At 44.8% G+C, this 17,932-nt stretch overlaps 1 protein-coding gene across 3 annotated transcripts in view; it reads right to left on the bottom strand.

The window, feature by feature from the left end:
• ATP8A2 (ATPase phospholipid transporting 8A2) overlaps positions 1-17,932 on the bottom strand; it is a 3,773,191-nt gene that overhangs the window by 2,421,399 nt on the left and 1,333,860 nt on the right. For all 3 annotated transcript variants that reach the window (XR_011284127.1, XM_069639892.1, XM_069639893.1), the window contains exons 10-11: positions 7,311-7,422; positions 2,543-2,708 (exon numbers count right to left, since the gene is read on the bottom strand). Coding sequence is in view for 2 of the 3 variants with exons in the window: in XM_069639892.1 (XP_069495993.1) it covers positions 2,543-2,708; positions 7,311-7,422 (278 nt within the window). In the remaining variant the exon portion in view is untranslated. The remainder of the gene's footprint in view (positions 1-2,542; positions 2,709-7,310; positions 7,423-17,932) is intronic.

The following is a 17,932-nucleotide window of genomic DNA, read 5'->3' as shown; positions in this document are numbered from 1 at the left end:
TAAACACTGGATACCGACCCAACTCTTTAACCTGAACATGGGTTGGCTGTACCGACACTGCTGTTATCCTCTTCTTCCCCAGCCCCCGATTGCATGTCTGTTATGTTGTTTTAAGTGTGCCCTGAGGACCACTGGCATGTGGCACGTAATATGAATTAAATAATAATAATAGCATTCTCTTCATCACTGCAGCTAACCAAATAAAACTAATTAAAGCTGCGTCTCTTGTCCTTATGCATGTTTATATGTGTATGCAGCCAAGTAAAAAGAAATGCAAATGCTCAATTCTGCACCAACACGATTTAAACAGATTGGGCCCATTTGTACTTTTACAAGAAAAAGCAGGGCAGTCTGTTGGCATCAATAGAGCAACGGTCAGCACCATGTTTGTCTCGGGAGGATAGCTCAGGAGCAAAGTGCTCGCCTAGGAAAGCAAGACGACACAAAGCAACACAGGTTCGATCCCCGGGTCCGCGCTTGGAAACCTCTGGGTATTTAGCGCGTTATAAATAACCTATCATATCATATCATGGCATCCGTCATTGCAAATCCACGCCATGATCACATTGGACCCAATGCGAGCATGAGATTCCAGGTTCCTGTGCCTTTGTCTGCATTTCTGCGTTGATTCAATGATCCGTCTTCACCATGTTCAGAGAGAGATCAGATAGGTTGGAAAGAGCCTGACGATGGGGACGTGCGACCAATCAAGTGCCTTTTCTCAGAATCATCCGCCTCATCAGAATGAGGCTGTCTGGAGGCATCACAGCTAGAGACTGACCCATGCCCAACAGTGTTGGGCGGTAACTTGCATCCCTCGCCAGATGCAGGAGAGTCTATTCCTTCCCACTGCAGATACATGAGCAATCTCAATTTATTTGAACAGGCCCCTACAATATTTGTTAGTGATCCCCCTATATCCAAGCTCGACACGCTGGGCTGATTGGGTGCATTGATCTTGCCTCTTATCAATGCTCAATATCCTTATAGTTCCCAGGTGCATTCATACATGTGCAGCATAAGAAATACCTTCAGCTGGGTGCTGGCCGTAGAGCAAGGCCCCAATATCCAAAAAGCGCCAGCATTGGCATATAGCACCCCATTGGCACTGCATGGACCACTGCACCCACACAGTCACCAGTAGCGGAGACAGCTTTTGGTGCTGGGGGCAGATAGTAGGGCACCAGCGGGAAACTGGGGACCCACTGGGCACCAGGTGGGATTAAAGGGGCTGACCGCCCCACAACCCCACCCCGGCTCTGCCACCGACTGTAACCAGCTGGCCCATTCTCTCCTACAACCTACCTCAGAAAACCTTTTTCCAGGGTGCCTGGAAAAGGGATTGGCTGATTTCTGGGAGGCTCTGCGCTCCCCATCAAGGACAATGCAGAAGCACCCACACAACAGTCTGGTGGCACGCCCATTTCTCTCAATCCAAGTAGCAAAGCCACAAAGCACACCGCCCTCCCCACCACAGGGCCCCCTCCCCCAACAACACTCAAAGGCACATGGTCAGTGCAACCGTCCACATGGTCTGTGAGCGCCAGCATCACCTAACCTTCAGCGCCGCTAATTGTGGCGACGGCCTGGTGTGATATGATCAAGAGAAAGTCCAGCGCGTTGAGATTCATCTGAGGAGCCAAGGCCTCCACTTTCCAAAGCAAGTGGATCATTGACGAAGGTAATCCAGGTGAGGACATTGCCCTGCGTATGGAGCGACCATCTTTCTCTGTGGTAAACAACCTTTTTTTAAAAATATTTACATTAAACAAGTCATACAGAATCATAATAAGTTAGTGACCAATTCCCCATCAAGAGTACATTCCTCACGTGACACCAGAAACAAAAGGTATTTCAAACCAGTGGTCGCCGAAGTGTACAAAAGAAGTATTGTAACTATGTTCCCTACTGGCCTGCCCCCGCTCCCCACAAACCCCATCATCACCCCCCTCCCACGCACAATACAAGCCCCCAAACACATGTGCCTGCTATTTAAGGGAATGTTCAGTGCAGCGCACGGAAAGTGCAAGCTTGAACTTCTGCCTACACTGTTATGTTAAAGCGAAATCATTCCAGAACAATTTCTTTTTAAAATAAAATTATAGGAACAGTAAAACTTAATGAGAAAAAAAAGGAGAGAAGCACTGCTACCACCCACTTCGATCGCTGCAACTCTCATGTAGGTGAAACTTTTTCTGCTGTGAGAACAGTACTTTTCAATCAATTACAAGTTGAAAAGTTCGTTAATCCATTCGGTCTTGGAAGGACTTCTATCAGATGTCCAACCTTTAAGAATCTGTTTTAAAACAGCCCTTTCAACTTGTGCGAATTGAACCGCTGCCAGACAAGCACATTACTGGGGGCTTTTCTTCAAACATTGCAGCAAAAGTGTGGATCCTGGTCCTTGGAGGACGCACATTCACACCCTCTACTTGTGCCTCTGTGGTGAAAACACAGGTGAAAACGGGATATTTCACACCTTCAAAAGGACTGCAATGCCGAACAACATGGACGCCATATTCCGCCGTTGGTGACGTCTTACCGTTTGAGCCTAGGTACCAATTCACCTGGCCGTGGCTTCTGTTCCAAAGCAAAGCACCAACAGAGCTGATTAGAGCCATGACGAGCAGGATGCAAAATAACACCAGGATCTGCACATTCGTCACTTTCTCAACATTCGACCTCTTCAGGGGAGCCTTAGTCGAATTCTAAAAGATAAAAGAAACAGCCGTAAAGTAATGGACAAGTAGTGCAATCCACTACCACTCAATGTTATCATCGTACAGGGTTCCTTGCTTTACAGGCAAGCACCTGTGATGGAGTAAACCACGCTCTGCTAGGTAATATGGCAACTCATTATTGCATTTCTTTTCCTTCAAAACATACGCCTTGAAATGGCTGCTCCCGGCTCAAGATCCAAGACGGACTTTGACTCTCATCCAGTCTGCCCCTCTGCCATTCTGGGTGAGGCCTCCTTCTGCATGCCCTTCCATGCTGCACTACTGAAGCCGACTGGCTTCCCAGCAGCCCAGCCTGTAACATAGCATACAGTGCATCAACATTGTGGATAACATACACCATGGTAAGGCAGACACACAATTAAGGGACAGTCCTAAGGCTGCCCAGTATCCATTAATTGTCTATAATCGGGTACCATGTGTGGGTATGACCCCGCGCTGTGTGGGGCTTGATCTGTGGCTAATCTTGGTTTTCTGTGGGGTTTCAAATGGCCACTACAACCCATTGAGACATTTGGTGGCACTTCCCAGAGAAGTGGTTTGCAAGGAGTGGGTAGTGTGTGAAGCCACAGGACAAGTGGTTGCAAATTGTGCACTTTTCCTTTCTCAACTTACAGCAGTGGATGCATATAGAAGGGATCAAGGAAGTGTTATGCTACTCATTATATACGGGTCTATATTACAGGTGCCAAGTGAGAGGTGTGGATAGGAGGGGAGCTCTGCTCCCAGGACAAGATTGGCAGAGAAAGTCATGGAGCAGGGTAGATCAGGTTGTGGGAACAAAACAGTGTATTCGGAGAAGAGGCATGAAGCCAACCTTCCTGACCTCCCTTCTAAGGTTTCTTCTCTATATTGTACCTACTCCAAAGGGGACAGCTCCGATGCTAATGGATAATGACTCTAATGAAAGTTAACACAGGTTGGCACAGATCCATGAATAGTGGTAATGTGTGTGGCAGGTGTGGCCTAGGTCCTAGGTTACTCATTTTGAAACCAGGAGACCTAAGTTTTATTCTCAGTATCAACAGCTGACTTGAAATTGTGCAATTCAAGGCAAATTATGTCTCTCCCTTTGCCTAAAACTGTAAATATGGTTGATGTAAATATATAAAACAAACTGTCATCATTGCACGCCTTGCCCCCTCACCTATCACATCCTCAACGGTACCGCAAACATATATTTTTCCATTTAGAGCAGTTAATGCTTGAGGTTCTCCTTCTACATAAATTGTCTCTGCAAATGCTTTGGATTGGATTGTTCTTGGACACAGGTCCGCAAGGTAACTGGTCTTTTGCTCGGCCCTAACTGGTCACCAGAGAATGTGGTTATCATTAAGTGGTCGACATGCTGGGGTGGTAGACCCATTAAAAAAGGCTGAAACATGTCTAGGGATTCTTGTGGTCTCGTGCAGAAGGGATGTGACCAAGCAGTTCAGGCTGGATTGCCTCTTTTGGGGTGGGACCAAGCCTGATTTGCATATGGTCTGTTCCTTTTTGTAATGGCTTGGCAGGCGAAGAAAGATGGTAAAGAGGGATGCCAAGAGCAATTCCAGAGGTTAAGATTAATTCAAAACCTCCCAGCCATCTCCTCTTTTGTTTTGGCGGGTATGCCCAGACGTGGGTCCCGTGCCTGCTGGGCCTACAGACCCAAGTTACTCCTCAATGATGAGGCCCAACAAGGCTAAAACACGTTTGAGGATGCTGTTGTCCTCGTGCAGAAGGGATGTGACAAAGCAGTTCGAGCTGGACTGCCCCTTTTGGGGTGGGACCAAAATGGATTTGCATATGGTCTTTCCCCTTTTGTAATGGCTTGGCAGGCGAAGAGCAGCGGTCTGGAGGGTTGCCCAGAGCAATGGCAGAGGTTATGATTAATTTAATACCTTCCAGCCATCACATGTTTTGTTTTAAAGTCGACATGTCCAACTCATTGACCACTTAGTGGCGATCAGAAGCCTAAACATACAATGTGAGGAGGTGGCAGTAGGGGGAATGCATGCAGGATATGCATGTACGATAGTGGGGGGCTGGGGTGGGAGGGGTGGCAAAATAAAGGGGCAGGGGATAGGGTGCAATGGGGACGAGGTGGGAACACCTATCTCTAGAGTGCATCTTAAAGAATGGGGGCTGGGGAGATGGTACAACAGGGGGGTTAGGTTATAGGGGTTGGGTAGCAGAGTGAGGCGGGGTAGAGGAGGGAGGGGTTGGTGCAACACAGAAGTATTAGGTGGGGGAATCCGGGTGGAGTAATGGGGGTAGGAAAAGAAAATGGAGGAGGACTTACCTGAAAGGAAGAGACCAGGGAGGGTATTGGGGAGAGGTAGAAGGGGAGTTGGAAGGTTATGTTTTTGGGAAGGCGGGTGAGTGCTTGCATATGTCAACCACCTTGGATCGAGCAATATTCAACTGTGCATACGACAAAATAGTGGTTGAGCAGTTGGAGGGGGTGAGCAGTTGGAGTTGAGCAAAAGCCCCATCAAACATTGTGTGGTCTATACAAAGGCACCCAAACGTCCGCACAATATCAAAGAAGTTTTCTTCCTCACAGTAATTATAACGGTGGAATACTAGCCCCATCCATCATTTACTCTTCTCTTTATATGTACTCTAGAGACCCTCCTCAAAGGAGCTGTGGTGTAAACCATTTAATGTTTTGCCAGCATATACTTTGTTATGGCCTCCAGAACTGGACACAATACTCCAGATGGGCTCCCAATTGTGTTGTGTTATGTGCCAACACAAACCTCCTATTTAGTTTTGGCTTGACTGGTGGTGAAGCCACCAATAAACAACCATTATGGTGTAGCAGGTATAGGGCTGAGATGATTGTCTGGACTAAGAAAGGCAAAGCAAATATCCCGTGCTGTGCATATCTTCCCACTTTAAAAGCAGTGTGCTACAAAATGAAACACACAGCTTTGAATGATGTGCAGTGCACGCTCCCCCTATCAGGGAGACAGCGTGGTGTGCCCATATAGCATAAAGGACAAAGTAGGTGTCTAGCCGCAAAGCCATTTTTCCCTCTGCATCCAAGCTTCACAATACCGGGCCAACGACTTGCATAGCTGGGCACTTAATGGCAATCCCAGGCAATGTTGACTCTATCTTTGGGGCTGTAGCTAGTGCATGACAGCAATAGATTTCAAATGATGAGTATCAGAGCAGATGATGACAGTTCAATGGTGCATGAAGGAAATACCTGGCAAATGGTGAGTGCATGGCAAATGCCCATACATTGCCTCTATAAAATACAAAACTACTGGCTTTGTCAATGCTTGTTTCATCAGTTGATCCACTTTCACTGCAACATTTCTTTTTTGCTGCAGGACTTCTCACACTGCTCGCACAGGTGGACCTTCTGAGATAGGATAGTCCCATCATCCCTGGTGGTGGACTAAGGCCCTCACTTCCCATCCTTTGCAGCACAGCAGCATGCGTGAGCTCTGAATACAAAAGGTGGCACATAGCTGCAATAATGCACAGCTTCTAAAGTGCCAGGGTTGCTCAGCAGAATCCACTGCATTTCACCAAGGTGGGACCTCAGTACCTCATTGGCTTAAGAGAGCTTAAAAACAGAGAAAGTAAGTAGCACGTGATCTGTAGGGACAAATACATTGGTAACGCTCTACTGGTGATAACCAGTAGTTTGTTAAAAATATACAATATTTGTCTTGTGGGGATGATTGTAGGTACACCTTCTTATGTTTGCGACCTTATACTGTTTTCAGCTTTTCAGCCGTGTCGCATCCGTGTGGCAATTATTTGGAGGAACCAATCCCCTACCTCCTCGGTTAGAGAAACAGAAACAAGTGGTTTGCCACACAATGATTGCGCCACCCTTGAGTTTCAAATAGACATTTTTCATTATATTTTAATGTTGGGTCTCAAAAGTTTTCCATTTAATATCACATAGCCCCTTAACTAAGGCGCAATCATTGTGTGGCAAACCACTTGTTTTTGTTAAAAATATACAATTGATTGGGCCCCACAACATCCCCGCTTTCTATGCCTTGTCGCACTATCTAGCCCATTTGATGGAGTGTGATATAGAAAAATCTCTAAATCCCTCTGGTAAATTTTAGGACATCGTGCAATGTGCCTTGAGGCAACAGGCATTGCGGTGTGCAAGAAACGGAGATGGGGCGATGCTCAGAAAGCCTACAGTATGCCCAATAGATTTTAGGGTGTAGTCCCATGCAATCATATTTCAATTTTTGACTTCGATCAGTTTCAAATGCCTTAGTTTTAATGGACATGACCCAAATTCAATTGACCGGAGAAAAAGACCCCACTTGATAGAGCTGATGCTGTAGAGAGTGGGCCAGAATCAGAGGTCCCTGGAAATCATCGCTGTGCATCCTACGCTGCAGTCAAATGCAAAAAGACCCGCTCCAAGCAAAAGTTGGATATTGTGAGGCCTTCGTCCACCTTAGTCTATCCATGCACAACTGGCGCTTTGCTGGCACTTACCCCACACCTCCTTGAACGCACATAATCCCAATTTACAAAGCTTGAAAGTATTAAGCTAGTTTGCTGCAAAGGCTAGTTACTATTTGCATATGAACAACATGTTACCTGCATGAGCTTCGTTTCATGTCCCGTGTATACAACGATTCCCATCACCCACTGGGTGTTTCGAAGCTGCGCGCCTCTTAACAAGATCTGGTCAGGCCCAATTGGAACAGGGCTGCAAACAAGAGAAAGTAAGATTCTTAAACCAAGGATACTGAGGAGTCCATATGGAGCAGTTACTTACATACTTGCGCATCTGCACATTTTCAGTCAACATTCAAAGGGTCAATTTGTTAGGATAACATTTTTTATCAGGAAAAGTCCAACTAGTTCCCTCTTTACCTATAGAGAACATACGTATCTTATCATGAAACTGCAATATTCCCAATGACCCTCACACCCTGCATCCATAATATATGTGATCACAGTAATTACATCAAACACAATATTACTTGAGTTATTGATCACTGCCTCTGCTGGAACCACTTATGTTGCAGAAACATGCTGGGGAACGTATTGGGAGAATCCATTCCCAGAGGGGAGTGCGAACCATTAAAAAAAATCTGCATATCGAGGACAGCAAGATTAACGCCTCTCAAAACCCAAGCAACGTTGAAACCATTTGTTAGTAGGCGACCATGAATTTTAAATGCAAACAAAAGGGTCTGTGTGGTTTTACACTGGCTTTGCAATGGTTACACAATATACAGACGGTGAAGTAACATCATTTATATTGTGTTATGCAAAGCAATTCAAGGTACCTGTGCAAAGGCTCCATGTTCACTTGCATATCATTTAGTTCATAGTGTGATGCTCCGGGATGCCTTAATATAGTATGTCTTATGATAACTTACTTCTAGCCAGTGGAGTAACTTTGCTGAAAATGTTGGGGTGGACAGGGGTTGTGTCAAGGGAGGGTGGGTGTTGGCTCTAAGGATCGTTTCGGCCAAATTGTTTGATAAAATGTTGTTGAATGATAGATTTGACTGAATTCAGTCACCACCATCAGTTCGAAGCTGAAGATCCCGAACATTAAGAGCTGGGGCTGCGGGGGGGGTCCCCCGCTCCCCATGTTTGGTATTTTTTACTTTGACGGTTGCAGGGGTGACCCCCGCTTCCTCAGCATTGGTGGCAGGTGACCCAACAAAAAAAAAGAAAAAGGGACCCTGCAGCGTCAGATCCGACCCACGGTTGATGGATGGATCTGACGCTTCAGGGTACAGGAGAGGTGGCGGATGGAGAACAGGTAAGTAGGAGGGGGTTATGGGTGTACTGGCGGTTTGGGGGGGGCATGTTTTTTTTTGTACTGAGGCAAAAACGTTTTCACTGCGAAAATGACTACAGTCAATTTTGCCGTGATGTTGTACCTCGGTCAAACAACCTAAATCCCTGAGGGATAACACTAGACTACTATTCCACGAGAGTCCATTGCTGACGCTCCGTTATAACTTTCATAAGACTGGTGGCCTATCTTTAAAATTCAATTGGGCCCCCACACATCTCCAGCCAGCCTGCCATGCACCCAGTGACACAACATAACATTCACAAACTTAATTTCACTAGAACATACAAACAATGCAATATTTATCACTCATTCAGACACAAAGGTCAACACACATATGCTTGCATACACTCACTCTCACACAAATGCACCCAGCACCTCCATTGACATACACTGTGTGCACACAACATTTATATGTACATATACAATAACACATGGAAACAGTGGCACAATGTCCATTGAGCAGACCAGACTATCACCCCTGATCCCTGAAATATTGGGCTAAATTGACTTGACCTGGCTGAACTATAAAGCCACGGCCGAAAGGAACAGATTCACTGGAATGTCAGCAATTCCCTTGATTATTCCTTTCATTCAAAGGAAGAAGCCATCAGTTAATGCAGTGCAGTGGGTGACCAAGTATACTTGGTATCAATTTTTAAATGCCATATATCTCCAAACTTGGGTTCTGCACAGCACCTTATATGTGTTATATGTGTTCATGCCGATAGAACTTTTCTACAAGTTTCTGAATGATTAAAATTAAGGTATGTTTCCTGTGTTCAAATGGCTCCAAGCAGTGGAGCGGGAGAGGTAGAGGGGGCAAGCTGGCCCCCGTGGCTCTTTTAAGGACCAGACGGGATCATTTGTCATTGGGATGTGGAAACAGAGAAATTGACATGAGGCCGGGAAGCCCAAATGGAAACACACCAACACAGGTTACAAAGGACCATATAAAGCGCTTTATTTCAAAGTTACAAAGTTACCAAGTTATCAAAGTCAATTGACATGCGAATAGCTATTCGGCTCTCTGACTCACACACGAACCTCCAACGATAAGGTTTCGCATCGAAAGTGGGAGAGACCGAATATCTGGATGCTCGGGTTTTTATACAGTTTGTACCACATCGGCCAGCCCTCTTGCGAGTTAACCATTCTTGGAACCATGGCTAGGGTTCGTAGCCAGGTCGAACACACAATTTACATACATTAGATCAGTTCCGCTGATACAGTTACATATTTACACAAAGGTTGAACAGAGGACAGGGTCTTAGTTCATGACCCTAACACGTAGCCTGCGGACATATTATTCATTCACGTGTGCGGAGGTCACCATGGCCGAAGTCTTACTCGCAATGTCATTCGGCCTCCATTTTGTGATTCGGGGTGACTTCCACACTGCAAGAATACCTAAAATGGCGGCTAGATCCAAGATGGCGGCTTTACACAATACATTAAGGTCAAGACCTTGCCGCGGAACCTATGTTCACAATATTCTTTAGACAGCTTGGCGTAGGCCAACATACATTTAAACAATGCGATTGGGGTCACAATATTATATCGATTTCCACAGGGACACCTCTCCTGTTCGGCACATCAAAGAGGGCTCCCAACGGCAAAGGTGTCCCGCTGGCAGGACAATGTGTGCAGAGCAATTCCTGCTCAGCACGCTCATTGTCCTGGCAGCAGGACCTTACCCGTTCTGAATGGTAGAGGTGTCCCGCTGCCAGGACAATGTCCCAAGGAGCTCCGATGCAGCAGAGGGTCCTCACGTTGCTCTGTATCAACAGAGCATTACAATGTGAGGGATTAGGCACTGATGGGAGGGAGGGGGGTTACTATTAGCAGGGACTTTCATCCCTTTAAAAATGTGAATGGGAGGGAGTGATCAGAAGTGAGAAGGGTGCATAATGTTGCATGCTTTATGAAATAATGACTATGGCTTTAAAACCCAAGGGGGATTTGTTAGGCTCACATTAATCTACATGATGCTATTGTGACTTTGCATGCAGAATGGGGAGAATGAAACTAAAGCCATACTCCCATCGCTCAAAATATTTCTATAACAATGTATATACTGTATGGTTAGTTTACTATTAAAGGGCTATTTTATTATGTAATGTCGTTTGCTTCCAAGGCATTGCTATAAACAAGTATTTAAGCACATGAAATGTGAAGCAAAACCTTAATAAATATCTATATCAACTAAACCTGGAAAGATGGTGTGTAGCTTAACTTGTCCACATCCCAGTTTCACCATTTAACCAAGTGTGTGATCCTGAGCAAATCATTTAATCACATTGTGCCTTTCCTGCAACTCTGCAAGTGACTCTGATTCACTTCAAAGCATCTGGAATGATCCTGCAGTTTATTTTTGTTGTTGTATGTTAAAATGCCATCTTCCACTAATGTTACCAAAAAAGTAGATTGGGGCCTGGGTGGGCGGTTTGGGGGCACCAATGAGACCATGTGGAATTCCACACACTGCATTTCGTTCCTCATCCCCTGCCCCCCCTTACAATGCTGGATACTCCCTGCTTAGTTTGGTAAGTGAAGCAGCTTTTGATGGCCTGTAACCTGAACCATGACACCCATTTATTAATTTGCACCACACCGTCCTGAAAAGTGTCTGCAAAACTCAAAATACTTTTTACCAGTTTGGTGAAGATTATTTTTGGGGAGGGGGAAAAATTATACAGGGCTCCTAAAAGTGTGCTTTTAACACAAAATTCCTTCTGCGCACGTAGAGCAAAAACTGCTTAACAAACGTATGACAGTTTTGGGTCACAGGTTTTCTCAGCTTGACTCTCTCCACTCTACTTGTGGAGGGCGCACCTTCCGCCAACTTCTTTTAGAAATTAGGATGGTGGTGCTTTAGTAGCATCTGAAAAGTGGCAAGACTAATTTTAGAGGCGTTTCAAAGCTGTGGCTGGCCAAGAGAATGCATCATTTTTTATTGTTTGTCTTCATACCTGGGGCCTTAATGTGTAATTTGAGCTCTGCTCACATTATCCAAATATGACACGCACCCTCACTAGGGTCAGCCCGCAACCCAGCCCCCCAACAAACATACACAAACACAATTAAATTTGTTTTATTTTTTAAAAAGTACCTCTTCCCTGCTTTCAAATGCTGCCCGGGCCACGTCTCATGTTGCACTCACCTAACCTCTTCTCAAGAACAAAAAGCCGGAAAGCGATTGTCTGCGCTGCGGCCCCTGGAAGTGCTGCTGCTAGCGTGGCAGCACCGGCGCCAGGCTCTGCAACACCCAGTTCAGCACCCTGGCTGCTGACTTTGAGTCAGGCCAGCCAGAGCGAGGGACTGACCCATGCAGGGCATCCCGGCCCAGAATGTGTTGCAGCGCGGCTGCCAGGCATCTCAGCATTATGTAAAGAGACAGCGCAAGCCTTGCTGGCACCCCAGCCAGGTTTGCGGTGTCCAATTACATAATTGATGATTGTGGCCCCCCTGCCCTCCCTCCAAAAGGTGGGGGGGACAAAAAGGCATGCCACAGAAGTCGGGGGGGGGGACAAAACCCCCTGTGCCCTCTATAATTACGCCCATGCTTCTAGCCTCGCCTTACACTACCCAGATCCAAGTTAGAAGTCTATCCAGGGAAGCGGTCTGAAATCTTTGGCTCGCCACATGTATTGGACTACAACTCCCACCAGCCATAGCCAGCATAGTCAATGGTGATCGATCATGGGAGACGAAGTCCAAAACATCTGGCGAGTCAAAAGCTGCAGATCCCTGATCTAGTGCTCTGTGACGAATTACAGGATTCTGTCCCTTCTCCCCAAAGGGGAGCATTCCCTTATAAGGCTAGGGAGGTGGGCCCACTATGCAATGCCCTCCCTAGGGATAGAGGCAAGCACAACCTCCCCAGGAGAGACTCCCCTTTGGGGACAAGGACTCCCTAAACTTAAGATTGCTACTCCCTTTCCAAGAAGAATCCATGAAGAACAAGTTCAAGTTTGTTATTGCCAACCAAGTCTACCATTAGTCTCAATAAGAGAAAACCTGGGAAGGACTGGGACGCAGAAGATTATGTGACCCACAATGAATGAGAGCCCAAAAGGGAAGGAGGACTGGTGCGAGAAACCAGGGAAGCCCCATGACCAAGTCATAAATCAGGAAGAGAGAGAGAGACTGCCAGTTTCAAAGCAGCTTCGGCTGCTCAGCTGAGGAAGCCGGGACGTGCAGCGTCCAATACAAGGCAGAGAGATGTGGGCAAAACCTCCAAGGCGAGACTTTGGGAAAGGGAGAACACTCAAAACGCTGAAGCCAGGGGAGAGAGCGTAGCGACTAAGAGAAGGTACCGAGACAAGTTACCAACGCACAGCGTGGGCAAGAAGGAGAAGCAAGAACATTGAAGTGGAGAGAGGACGTGAAGTGAGGTATCCTGACCTCTAAGTGAGGTAGAGAGTTGCTGTGACCACAAGCGGTCGAGCGATGGGGTCCATAAACAACGCTGACGCCACAGTAACAGGGTTGACAGAGAAGAAAGTGACTGAATGGGTGACAAAGCTACCGTCCCTTAAATTGTTGAAAAGCACTGCAGCTGTTCTGACATAAAGTAAAGCCAGTACCTGTCCAGATAGGACCCCAGTAACGTTACCCCTGCAAAATACAGGTAAATGGCAAAATTGGAGACCCGGGAGGGGGTCAGAAGAAGGCAATAATAATTTCTGGAACGCTCATACTCGTCCCAATCACAAGAAAGTATTGGAAATACCGAAAGAGAGTAATTGTCATTACCGGAACACTGAAACCTATCCCAGTGAAAAGGGGATGATGAAAATAAGAAGAGAGTAATAACGATTGCAAGAACATTCACACGTTCTACTATAGATTCATTCATAAAACAAAGTGGGAAAGAGCATTGGAACTTCACAACCGGTGTTAATCAGGAGGAAAGATACATAATAAAAGATTGGAATAACTTTTCTGAAAGGAAAAATAAAAGGGGTGAGGTAGCCGAGGATAGAAGTGAGATAATAAAGCAGAAAGAAGAACAAAAGAGAAAGAGGCAAGGAAAAGGAAAAGGAGAGATGAAGACCTGGAAGAATCCAGTATCTGAACTGTATAACCTAATGAGTGGTGGCCAACAAGTATCTGTGAATTTCATATTGAACTGAAGTTGGGGAAAACGCATATAACACGAGAATGGAGTCATTCTGGCAAGCACCTTAGTTAGTTTTCATAGGTGGGAAACACCCATAGAGTAGGAGGAGTTAGGCCTTTTCACCTTTTTGTTAAACAAAAACACATTAACATGGTACATCAGACTCTGTGTCCTTCCTCTGACCAGTCACAGTTACCAGAGGACTCCATGTCACCAGGCGCAACCTACTCCAGTATTAGGCTTTCCTTATTCTTTAGCTATACTTCAGTTAATTTTATTCCATTGAATTGACCCAACACTACAATAGTCAGAAGGCAATAGAAAACTCCAGAACTGGGACAGGTTATCCCTGGTGACATGGAGTCATCTGGAAACTCTAAAGTCTTTATTTTCCCACCGCAGGTTTCAGCTACACACCCTCCACCTTTAGGAAAAATATAATTTAAGGTGGTTGTTTGGGGCTGATTGACATTAAAAGACAGCTAGTTCTAAAGCACTGTGGTGCAAACTCTCTGGGTGCCTCGCTGATTGAAGGCTCCCATGCGATCTTTCTTTTGTATCCGAATCATGGGATGCTTTACTATGGATGTAAGACACGGTTCTATTCCTAGTGGCTTCAATTAAAAGCAACACAATTAAAAAGAATTCCAACTGCTAAGCCTCAAAAATTAGTAATGCATTACAAATCAGAATTTCACAAGTAAAAATAATGCAACGTAGTACTCTCCCTGTCTTTGTGCAGTTATGTGCTGGTCAAAGCATTGGACCAGTGTGAATATCAATCAATACATGCTTTGATTTAGGTCATACAGCCCACGTCTTCATAATCACACATCAATGATGGTTTTCAAATGCCTTTGCCACCTGAAAACCTTTCTGTAGGTGTGTGAATATCGTTGGGCGTGTGGTCTGAAGTTCATTTGGAGAGGATAACCCTCATTTGTCTCTGGTTAAAGCACATTTCCCTTCGTCAATAAATAAGCAGTTTGCTAATACTACCCTTGACAAGTTCTTCCAGGTGTCTGGACTTTTAGCAATTCATGGCAAACGACCTTCACCACGGTGTTAAAAGCTTAAGCGCTCTGGAGTCAAATGGCTCAGAGGCACAATTGGAATCCAGTTTGTGTTCCTTGGAGGTTGTGAGGGACAAACTGTGACCATACAACCTAGACGCTCCCGTTGCATTGATGTCAAATTGTCAATAGAGTTGTCAGCGCCAAGTCTCTAGTTTTTTCATGATTTCCAATGAGAAACTGCTTTTTTTTTAAACTAAGTATCCAATCAGATTGTTTGATCCCTGCCTCAGTTAATCTTTATTCACATCTTAAATTCTGCACCAGCTACTAAGTTCTCTCTGACTAGATCTACTCCCCCACAGGCCTATTAAATTGTTATTCTTCTAATGGTCAAGGATTTTAGTAACAATCTAATTTTCAGTCCAATTCTTTTAGTTCCTGAAGCCTTTTTGCTACAAATATCTGTCCTGCTTTGTAGTTTTGTTATGGTTGGGTTGTCAAGCCATTAAGTTGTAAAATCCATTCAGGTTTTAAGGATATCAGTGATGAATATTGCAGCATTTGACTGGTTGGATTTTACAAGCTAGTGACTCTACATATTTGTGTATGTCTGCTTGGTGTTTTCAAATACATACAATCCCCAGAGGCAGCTTCTGGTGCTGGGGTGCTCCCGGCGGTGAAAGGGCCGCCAGGATTCTAAAGGGTTCATGTTCAGTCACAGGCGCCTAAATATATCCCATAATTGGAGTGAGTGATTGTAACAAAGGAGTCCCAAATAGTATTGAACAGGGATAGTGGAGGGTTCTCTGTCTGGAATTCTGTTTTAATTAATGTGTTGAAATAGTGCATTTTTAAGGAACAATTTTTGAAAGAAACGTGGATGGGGTAAAATGCCATACAATTTACAATTGGTTCTCTAATGTAACATATAAGCAAAATCCAGCATATGTCATGTCATCAACAGTACACATGAGCATTTTAAATCACTTGGATTAAGTGGCAGCTACACTCTGTGCCAGTAATGGTAATTGCAAATCACTTGCATGAGGCTGCAGCCACAATCCATGTACGCCAGTAATGGTCACTGTACATTCCTTGTGTTAAGCTGTGACCACAATCTCTGTCTGCTGATCCATTAAAGGCATAGATAGATAACGACCATAGCCTCATGCAAGTGATTTGCAGTCTGTAAATCAATCTCATGAGATTGCAGCCTCAATCGATCTATGATAGGAATGATCACTGTAAATCACTCACTTGGCAGTAATGGTCACTATAAAGCAATCGCATCAGGCGGCAGTCACAATTTATCTATGCCAATAATGGTCACTTTAAATCACTTGCATGAAACCGTGACCACAAACTATGCATGCACGTAATAGTCATTTAAAAAGTGGAGTTGAGGTGTTGTAGCAGATGCATTGAAAAGTGTTGTGAAGTGCTCACAGGAGGAATGCTTTGAGGATAGCATGTGCAGAGCACAGACACCGTCAAATCCACGTGCAGAGCACAGACACCATCAAATCCACATATCAAAGAAGCATTTCTACATTACCAAAAGTGTTGATAAGACTATTTATCCTTAGTGACACTTTCAAAACACAGAAATGCGTCAGTCACATAAAAAGGAAGCATGGTTTCTTAGGACTCCACTGTAGAATTCATTTGGGTTACAATAAAGTTTAATTACATTGGTGTTTCAGTTGTTCTCCCATGAGAGAATGATGACCGGAATATTATGAGGTAAAAGATAGAAAAGATACTGAGGCATTGGGCATCTCAACCAGTGGCACAGCCAGAGGAGAACAGCCCCCCTCTGGAGCACAGTGAACCCCAGCCTCCCACTGGTGCCCTATTATCCGCCCCCCCCCAGCACCCAATGCTACCTCTGCTACTGATCTCAACCGGTGATCCTCGGGAGTTGAGGTGTATTTTTCCCACAGGCATTAAATGTGAAGATTGAGGCCTGTAATTAGCCCCTCATCTCAACTGGTGACGGATAGGATTTACTCCTGTGACTAAAGGAGATCATAGGGCAGGGTGGTCCCACAGGTACCCCACTTGGCAAGACTCTTACTGTAACACAAACCTTGGTTATCTAAAGGGTGCCAAGTGCAGTATAAGTGGAATTAGTTATTGCAAGCTTTGTTCATTGTAGGCTACTCTTGGCTTGTTGGAGGTAATGGTAATTCAGCTATGGGCTACATTTTGGGATTATAAATACAAAATGTCAAGGGTCAATTACATCTTTTAATAAAGGATACCATTGGTAAAGTGAAAGGGTTGTATGCATGTATAAATAGGTTGTCGGGTCTTATCTACACCTGTGCAATTATGGAGAAGATATGAAAACATAAATTAAGTATACCATACACATGCTCTGTGTTCATCATTAGGTTGTGTGCTCTGTGTTCATCACTAGGTTGTGCATGAGGGAATTACTATATTGCTTAAGAGAAACCTTAGGATTTTATTGCTCTTAACTCAGTAAGTGGAGGTCCTTTCCAAAAATATCACCATGTGTGGGGCACAGTCTCTGAACATTTCCATGTAGTCAGGGAGGCTGTATCATGAACTCATTCATAAGCCTGATGTTGTGTAGTTATCAGGAAGCACCACTGCTTGTTGTCATGCCTTGCCTGGGGCATCAGGGAGAGGTGGCACCTACACACAGGTTACAATTATACCTTGCTTCATGTGAAGAGCATTGAAACAGAATGAGATGAGGGGTCAGTAATGCAAGGCGGACCACCGCTTGTGGTTTTCTCAGTGTTAGACGTTTTATTAATAACAAAAACTGCCAATCAAACTTTTCTAAACTTACACTACCAGGGAGTTCCCTACCTAGTCTAGATTCTAAGGAAATTCTCCCAGCATACACAAAACAGTGCCTCACACTAAACAACAAAACATTCACAGTAAATCATAAACAACATAATTCATTGATTACCAAACAACCAATGACTTGGATAACCTTCACCTGTCTGGGGTAGACGAGCTTGTCAGGATTGTCCAAAGTCAGTCTCTCCAAGTGTTCATAAAGAAAAGAAATGTCTTGAATCAGTTCTTGAGAGTTCCAAAAGAAACAAAGGTTCACCCAAACAAAAATCCACTGGTAACAGTTCTTTATCTTTCTGTCGAAATGGTCCCCTTTCAATTCCAGCAAAGAAAACAGCAACAATGGTAACCCTGGATATTCTCCTTCCTGGACAGTATTGTCACAATTCAAAGGAAAAAAAAGACTTCTACTTCAACAACTGTC

Source organism: Ambystoma mexicanum, chromosome 7q (assembly GCF_040938575.1).
Source record: "Ambystoma mexicanum isolate Mex_15411 chromosome 7q, UKY_AmexF1_1, whole genome shotgun sequence".
Lineage (NCBI taxonomy): Eukaryota > Metazoa > Chordata > Amphibia > Caudata > Ambystomatidae > Ambystoma > Ambystoma mexicanum.
The sequence above is the reverse complement of the archived record's forward strand: the minus strand, read 5'-3'. Positions and strand labels throughout refer to the sequence as shown.